Source organism: Orycteropus afer, unplaced genomic scaffold (genome assembly GCF_000298275.1).
Source record: "Orycteropus afer afer isolate SDZICR_OR568_19922 unplaced genomic scaffold, OryAfe1.0 scaffold00307, whole genome shotgun sequence".
Taxonomy (NCBI): Eukaryota; Metazoa; Chordata; class Mammalia; order Tubulidentata; family Orycteropodidae; genus Orycteropus; species Orycteropus afer.
Window position 1 is genome coordinate 3,040,837 of NW_006921894.1, and position 9,456 is coordinate 3,050,292.

The 9,456-nt window shown below is 40.9% G+C and overlaps 1 protein-coding gene across 1 annotated transcript in view; it reads left to right on the top strand.

Moving 5' to 3' along the window:
* Positions 1 to 9,456, top strand: part of SPIRE1 (spire type actin nucleation factor 1) — a 629,523-nt gene that overhangs the window by 32,872 nt on the left and 587,195 nt on the right. Inside the window, exon 2 of the mRNA XM_042782409.1 lies at positions 6,558 to 6,572. Within this exon, the coding sequence (XP_042638343.1) occupies positions 6,558 to 6,572 (15 nt within the window). The remainder of the gene's footprint in view (positions 1 to 6,557; positions 6,573 to 9,456) is intronic.

The following is a 9,456-nucleotide window of genomic DNA, read 5'->3' on the forward strand; positions in this document are numbered from 1 at the left end:
TTAATAGCGCAGCTCAATATCTTTACTCAGAACATAGCTAGGTACCAACTGTGGAACAGACCATCAATGGCTTATAGTCAAGTTGAAGTTGAAGCAGATGAAAATTTAAAAAAGTACATGAGAACCAAAATGCAACCTTGAGTAAATCCACCTGAAATTAGAAGACCATCTGAAGAATAGATTTGATTTACTGAACACCAGTGACCAGATGAGTTGTGGGATGACATCAAGAACATCATACATGAAGAAAGCAAAAGGTCATTAGAGACAGGAAAGAAAGAAAAGATCAAAATGAATGTCAGAAAGAACTCTGAAACTTGCTCTTGAAAGGAAAGTAGCTAAAGCAGGTGGAAGAAATGATGAAATAAAATAGTTGAATGGAAGATTTCAAAGGGTCGCTTGAGAAGACAAAGTAAATTATTACAATGAAATGTGCAAAGACCTGGAGTTAGAAAATCAAAGGGGAAGAACACATTTGGCAATTCTCAAGCTGAAGCTACTGAAGAAAATGATTAATGCTTCAATTTGCAGGGTTGAATTATTCTGTGGGCAAATTACTGAATGATGTAGGAAGGATCAAAAGAAGATGGAAGGAATACTCGTAGACACGGTACCAAAAAGAATTGGTCAATGTTCACCTATTTGAAGAGGTAGCATATGATCAAGAACCAATGGTGTTGAAGGAAAACATCCAAGCTGCAGTGAAAGCATTGTTGAAAAATAGGCTCCAGGAATTGACAGAATACCCATTGAGATATTTCAACAAATGAATGTAGTGTTGGAAGCCCTCACTCATGTATGCCAAGAAATTTGGAAGACAGCTACCTGGCCAACCAGCTGGAAGAGATCCATGTTTGTTCCCATCCCAGAGAAATGTGATACAACAGAATGTAGAAATTATCAAACAGTGTCATTAATATCACACGTAAGTAAAATTTTGCTGAAGATAATTAAAAAATGGTTGCAGTAGTATGTACACATGGAACTACCAGAAATTCAAGCTGGATTCAGAAGAGGACATAGAATGAGGGATATCACTGCTGATGTCAGATGTATCTTGGCTGAAAGCATAGAATAACAGAAAGATGTTTGCTTGTATTTCATTGATTTTGCAAAGACATTTGATAGTATAGGTCATAACAAATTACGGATAACATTGTGGAGAAAGGGAATTTTAGAACACCTAATTGTGCTCATAAGGAACCTATATATAGACCAGGAGGTAGTGGTTTGAACAGAATGAGGGGATACTGTGTGGTTTAGATCAGGAAAGATGTGTGTCAGGGTTGTGTCCTTTCACTATATTTAGTCAATCTCTATGCTGAGCAAATAATGCAAGAAGCTGGACTATGTAAAGAACGCATCAATCAGGATTGGAGGAAAACTGATGAACAGCCTTTGATATGTAGAAGACACAACCTTGGTTGGTGAAAATGAGGAAGACTTGAAGCACTTAGGATGAAGATCAAAGACTCTAGCCTTCAGTATGGATTATACCTCAAAATAAAGAAAACAAAATTCCTCGCAACTGGACCAACCACCCACTCCTTGGAAGGAAGCTAGAGTAAGCTACTTCCATAGAGATACCACCTCAGAAACCTAAGGAGTGGTCTCTTTGACTTGGATCTGACTCAACAGCAGTGAGGTTTTTTTTTTTTTTTTTTTTCACCCCCATATGCATGTGGAAGCTGAGCAATGAATAAGGAAGATCAAAGAAGCATTGATGGCTGAATTGTCTTGTTGATAAAGAACACTGAAAATACCATGGACTGCCAGAAGAATGAACAGATCTATCCTGGAAGAAGTGCTCCTTAGAAGTGAGAATGGCCAGACTTTGTCTCATCTACTTTGGTCATGTTGTTAGAAGGGACTAGTCCATGGAGAGGGATGTCATGCTTGGTAATCAGCATAAGGATATGAGCAAAAAAGGGGAAGACCCACAACAAGATGAATTGACACAGTGGCTGCAGCAATGGGCTCAAGCATAGCAAGGATTGTGAGGATGGTGCAGGAGCAGATAGTGTTTCCTTCTGTTGCACATAGGTTTGCTCTGAGTCACAAGTAACTGGACAGCACAGAACAACAACAGTATTGCCTGTTGTGCATAAAAAGGAGCTCTGGTGCTGTAATGCTTAAGGCATTTGGCTGCTATACAGAAGGTCAGCAGTTTGAACTCATCAGCTGCTCCACAGAAGAAAGATGAGGCAGTTTTCTTCCATAAAGATCTCCTGCCTTGCATGTCCAATGGGCTTTGCTATGAGTTGGAATTGACTTGATGGCAGTGTGTTTGGTTTGGCTTAATGTGTATAAAATTGCTTTATCAATGCGAAATTCTCAGGAACTTTAGTTTAAGGAACTTTAGTTCCTTAAATATTTATTTAATGATAATTTCTCCCTAACTGCAACATTCTTCTATTATTAAGTGATCACTCTCATTCTAATGGCATGTAAAGAAATTTGTATTTTACTTATAAATATAATGAAAATGCATAGCTTATGAAGTTAGTTATAGAAAGAAGGTATTGCTTGACATATATAACTGAAAACAAAGCAAACCCACTGCCATTGAGTTGATTCCGACTCATAGTGACTCCCATTGAGTTTCTGAGGTGGTAAATCTTTATGGAAGTAGATTGCCCAGTCTTCCTTCCATGGAGTGGCTGGTGGGTTTGAATTGCCAGCCTTCTGGTTAGCAGTCAAATGTCTTAGGCACTGTGCCACCAGAACTCCTTGACATTATATATAAAAAACCAAGCTCACTGCCATCAAGTTGATTCCAACTCATAGTGATCCTTTTTGAGTTTCCAAGGTGGTAAATCTTTATGGAAGTAGATTGCCCAGTCTTGCTTCTGTGTAATGGCTGGTGGGTTTGAACTGCCTGCCTTCTGGTTAGCAGTCATATGCCTTAGGCACTATACCAGCAGAGCTCCATTATATATAAACAAAGGTTAAATAGCTGAAAATGTGTGCCCAGATAGTTTTTATAGTTTAAATCAGATATAACCAAATCTTGAGAGAGAACAAGTAATATGTTTAGGTAAATGGATATATATGGCAGTTATCACATGTAAGGGAGATCAAATTTGGTGAATAGAAATACCTGATAATGTGTCTCTGGCAGGTTCCTCTTGGCTAGGTTGACTGCATGTTTTATCACATGCCACAAGTAGTAAATGAGATTCTAAAGAGACACAGTGTATATGAAATGCATGAAAAATAGAATTCTTTAACTAATAGGAAATAATAGAAATTTTGTAATTGTCACCTTCTTTTATGATTTGGGTTGGGAAGGTTTCTCTCCAAGTTCTCTTTGTTCTTGAAAGTAGTGATATAGTGCTATGATGTTAATCTGTTTTTGAGACGCATTTAATGTTTGAATTAATACCACTAGGGAAAAATTTTCACCTATATCTTGTGGTTTCCAAAAAGCACCACAACTGTCATTATCCTTATCCTCTAACACAGGAGGAGGCCACACCCCTCTGTTTCTGTGGCAAACATAGCTAAATTATCTTGGATACCTCCCACCCCATACTGTCCTCAGAACTCTTCTGAAGATAGCATTCTAGACAGCCACTCCCATTGTTAGAACTGGCACAAGAAATGAAATTTATTTGCTATACATGTTTTGAGTGTTGCCAGTATTACATAAAATAGATAAAGAAACTTGAATCATGTTGAAAAATGTTATGGTGAAACTAAAGTAACTGTAATGGAAAAAAAAATAACATTTAGTTATATTTGTTCTGTGATGATAAAACGTTTAATTAAAGTTGCTTAACACAGGGCATACTTTGCAGATACTATGTTTTTTTTCACAGATTTCTGGGCAGCACTGCCTCAATCAAGTCTATCAGCATCATTTTTCAGCACCATGTGCACAATTTGTAAATCACATTTTGGTAATTTTCCTAATATGTCATACTTTTTCATAATGTTGTACACTGAATAGACTACTGTATAGTGTAAACATAACTTTTATATGGTCTGCGAAACCAAAAAACTTGTGTGACTCACTTTATTGCAATATTTACTTTATTGTGGTGGTCGTGGAACCAAACTCATAATATTATCAAGGTATGCCTGTACAAAGAAAACATTTTTAAAATATTTCAGAAGAGAGTAAGTTATAACTAGGGTAACTCTAGTGCTATGGATTAGGTTAGGTGGATCTGTGGTCTGGACCAGCCTTACTCATAGATTGAGATGGAGTGGAGTGGGGTGGGGTGGAAGACAGACATAATTCTGGAGAGGGACATAAATAAAGAGGTGTTAGTTCACTGAAGTAGTTGGCTTCATAGAGATCCATCATGGTGTGGCTGAATGTTTGATGCGCAAAGAGATCCAGAAAGGGCAGCTATATTTGTAGATGGAAGCAAGTGGGTTATCTTTCCTTGGAAAATCTGGTGGTTGGTTTTAATTAATCATTGACTTTAGGTCTGTGCTGATAATAATAGTAGTAATAATAGAGTCTGAACATACCTAACTTCAGAGGGGGTAATGTAAACCAAGATCAGCCTAAAGCTGATTCCCATGATGCAGAGGTCAGATATACCTCCACCCTCCAATCTTTTCACCAATTTTCACACCAGTTGCCGCTCCCATGGCACTCTGCTTCTCTTCTTGGTTTCTCTACTTCTCTTGCAGTGGCCATACAGAACTCACAGGCCATACTTATAGTTAAGTGGTTTCTTAAGGAAGCAACAGGGGGTACAACTTGGGATCAGGATCAGCAGGCTACAACTTAGGATCAGGATCAGGATCAGGATCAGGAAGCATGCAGGTAAAGTCTCCGAGACTTTGTCATTGCATGACACTCTCTCAGCTTCTCTTGGCAGAGCAGGTTTCCTCTTGGCTCTGCCATCTGTTACCACTGGCTCTGCCACTGGACCCCTTTCGGGCCTGTTGCCATCAGGTCAGCGGCTGGGCCCTTTCTGGGCTTGTTGCCACCAGTTCTGCTACTGGGCCTCCTCTGGGCTTGTTGCTGCTGGTGCTGCTGCTGGGAACTTTCCAGGTCTATCACTATCTTCAGTGTTATAGCCCTCAACCAGTGTTACAGCTCTTTTAGGAGGTTCCTTGTTTCCTCTCTGCTTCTTTTTTGTTTTCTGTTTTCTTCTTGTCTGCTCAGACCTTTGTGGGGTTGGCTCTCTATATACACAAACTCAAAAATTTCAAGGCATGGTCTTTAAAGCAGGGTCATGAACTGACCAATCCCCTACAACTCACCTCATTTGCGTAATCCTTTGACCAATCCCTGCAAGTTGCATACCAATCACAGGGCAGGCTGTAGTCCAGCACCAGATAAAAGTATCAAAGCAAGGTGTTTATAACTTACCCAGGGGGAAAAAAACCTGTAAAAAAGAAACAAACCCTCTAGGTAGAAAACTAGGGAGAAAGTAACTCTTTGGGTTTATGCAAACAACCAGGTAAAATGCCATATAAATTATAGGAACTCTTTTCACCATAACGTTCAAGGATTTAGACAGTAGTCAGGTCAAGGCTTTTACTTCTATTATGTGTTTGTTTTGAGGCTGCTACTGTTGATTAATTTTTTTCAATAAAATTATTTGGTAACATTAACAAATGAGAGTTTGCGGGGGTGAGGGAGGAGGTAATTTGTCCCTAATTGAGCTCTCTTCTATCTCTAGTTTATGAAGATACTGATTCATATATCTAAGTTCTTTGTTGTTGTTGTTGTAGTAAAATATATATAACAAGAAGTTTGCCATTATAACCATTTTTAAGTGTACAATTTAGTGACATTAATTGTATTCACTATGTTGTGCAGCCATTGCCAGTGTCCATTTCCAAAAGTTTTTCATCACTCCAAACAGAAATTCAGTACTCCTTCAGAAATAATTCCCATTCTCTCCTCCTCCCAGTCTCTGGTAACCACTAATAAACTTTTGTCTCTGTGGTTTGCTCATTCTAAATATTTCATGTAAATGAGATCATACAGAATTTGTTGCTTTGTGCTAGACATACTTCATTTATCATAATCTTTTTAAGGTTCATCTATGTTGTAGCATGTATCAGAGCATCACTTCTCTTTATGGCTAAATAATACTCTTGCAAGAATAGACTTTTTTTTAAATTTTTTATTGTGATTTGGGTGGAAGTTTACAGAGCAAATTCATTTTCCATACAGCAGCTCACATACACTTTGTCTCATGACATTGATTACAATTTACCACACTAACAGCTCCTCTCCCACTTTTTCCCCATAGTTAGTCTTCCCTGTGTCTTTCCCTCCCATGCACTCCTGCCCCACTGAGCTGTCTCCCTGTGCATGCACAACCCTTTATTCTCCCATAATTGATCTCTCTAAGGAGTGTATCTACCTAATGTAAATATTCAGTCATATGCCTATTTTTTGTTTGGCTGGAAGCCACAGGACTGAGTTCAATTCCAGACTTGAAGGGCAGCTAGGGGCCATAGTCTCAGGGGTTCCACCAGGCTCTATCAGACCAGCAAACCTGGTCCCCCCACCTTTTTTATCTCAATGATTTTGAGTTTTGGTTCAAATTCTTCCACTCTATCCAGGATCTCCTGCGTAGGTCCGCCTCTGAGTGGTTGACAGTGATAGTCGGGCACCATCTAGTTCTTCTGGTGTCATAGTCATATAGGCTGAGGATCGCATGGTGTATCAGTTGCTTGGACTAATTGTTTAATCTTTAGTTTTCTTCATTCTTCTTTGCTCTGGATGAGGGAGAACCCCATTATTGCATCTAGATGACCACTTGCAAGCTTTAAGATCTCAGTCTTTACTTGCCAAAGTAGGATGTGGAACAATGTTTTTGTGTAGTATGTTATGCCAGTTGAGCTTGATATCCTCTGTGACCCTGGTCCTGAGCCCACAGTTCCAACTACTTGCTCCCTCTGGGTAGTAGGCTGTGGCCAAGAAGTGACTACAACCTTGTCCATTGTCAGCTTTACTATATTCCTGGGAATTCTTACAGAACATGCAAATACACTTGTAGAAACATTGTCTGCCAACCATATACATGGTCATGGGCACATTCCCCCTTTGTTTTGGTTACCTAGTGCTGCTCTAACAGAAATACCACAAATGGGATGGCTTTAACAAACAAGAGTTATTCTCTTACAATTTTGGAGGTGTTAAGTCCGAGTTTAAAGTGCCAGGCTCTAGGGGCTGGGTGAAAGCCCCTCAATCTTGGGCTTCATCTCTGCCTCCTGTTCCTGGACCACTGAAGCTGGAGGCTTTTCTTCACTCAGACAGCTGCTGGCTGCTGAGATTGACAAGCCCAGGATTGAGAAGTAAAAAGGCAGAATACCAATGTTACCAAACAACATAGCAGGACACTACTTCAAGTGCAGAAGTCCCAAGATAGGCAGGGCAGGTCAGGCTGTTGAACAATGACTTGGCTACATGCAAAGTTAAAGAGTGCCAAAAAGCTAGAGACCAATGCCAAAGCTTCTCCTTATATATGGGAAGCAGATCACATCCCTAAAGCAGCTACTCACTGCTCGTGGCAAATTCCACATGGAGTTGATTGCCAGGTTCATCAGGGGAATAACTGCCTCCAGCTGACCAGCCACTCAACCAGGCCCAGCCAAGTTGACACATATCTTTAACTACCACACTCCTGCATAGACGTAACTACTTGTTCAGCCTTTCCACCCATCTGTCCACCCATAGATCAGTGTTTGCCATCACTGAAAACATAGGACTGTATGTACAGAAGGGTTCATCTTTGTTGTCTGTATCTCTCAAGCACTGGATAGACTATATTTTGTTTCTCCATATATCTGTTGATGGAAACAGTTGATGGCTGTTTCCTACCTTTTGGCTATGTGATTAGGGCTGCCATGAACATTGATATACAAGTATCTTTTGAGTCCTTGCTTTCAGCTCATTTGGATAATACCTAGTGCAGTGAATTGCTTGATGTGGCCCTTCTAGCCATTGTCCTCTACTCTGTGATGTTTTGTAAATCTCATCATCCATGCCTATTTGGTGCAGTGTGGTAGTTAAGGTCAGGTATCAACTTGGCTGGGCAGCTGGTAGTAGTCATTCCCTATAATGACTGGCAATCGACTCTGTGATGGGATTTAGGTTAATTCTGTTGGGGAAACACAGGTGGAATGTATCTTGAGTCCTGCCTTGCTGGAGGGTATAATTCAAATCACCACCCTTAGCTTCCCTGAGGGTATACCTATGAATCTCCTGGGAAGATTCGCTCTCCTCTTGCTCTGGCTTTGTGTCTTGGATCATCCTCATCTCATCCCTGGATTTGGGACGGAAGCCGTCATCTGATCTTCTGATCGAGGTTCATCAAACCCCGAGAGTTGGGAGGATCCGCCAGACCTACTCACGGACCCGGGACTCGCCAGCCTGCCAGCCTCCACCACTACTATGTGAGACGAACCCGTGGGTGTCTGTGAGTTCTGTGAGGCGTTACAGTGAAATACAGAACCCTAAGACTGGGGAAATTACTTGGAGGAGGAGGAGGAGGAGGAGGAGGAGGTAATGTCTGAAATGATGGAGTGGCATGGTAGTTTGGACATTTGGGACATCTTTGCCCTCTGTCTCATGGGGACCAGCCTCATGCTGATCTTTCTAAGAGAAATTGTTCAAGCAATTTGTGTCAAAAGTGGGATTTGCTGCAGTGGCCCAGACTCACTGGAATATGTGGTTTTGGGAGAAAGGAGATAAACGGGAAGGTAAGAAACCTTTGGCTTCTGGATGGGATAAAAGAAACCGATGGATTGAAGCAGCTCTTTTGTTGAGATTGGTCACCCAAGGCAAAAGCTATTCATGGGATTTAGGAGAGGTGGATCTAACTCCTGAGGAATTGGCTAGTTGTATGTATATGGAAATACAGAATGACGAGGGAAAGGCTAGACTTATGATTCCTTGGTTGCTGTTATCGGCAATAGCTGCAATGGCAGGGAAAAAGAATGTAGAGCATTCAACATAGGGTTGTAGCACTAAATCAAGCTCAGATCCAGTCCAATTAGAGCTATGACCCCTAGTTTCAGGGCCTACCCAGAAAGGAACAACAGGCAGTACTGGTAAGACCACTGGTCACCAAAAAGGTAGTCCAGGAAAGGAACGGGCAAAGCCAAGAAACTATTGAAAGCCGAGGGTATAGTTTGAAAGACCTGCTTCAGTTTGTAGATTGGTATCATCAGCTTCCCGAGGAACCTTTACTAAAATGGCTTGTGAGAGTGACTAATTTAGGGGCAACGTCTTTAGTTTTGACTACTGCTGAGTGGAAGAGTATGTTTGGATTGATGCAAGACCCACAGCTCGCTATGGAACAGGCACAAATGTTAATCCAGGATCCATTTACAGGGCAGGATAACCCTGAGGGGGCAGCTAGTCTGTTGGAATGGATAAAATTTGCGGTCAGGTTTGTGTATCCTGAGAAGGGAAACTGCCCCTCTCCCCCTCTAAATGCCCCCTGGAACACCCCAGAGGAAGCAGCTGAT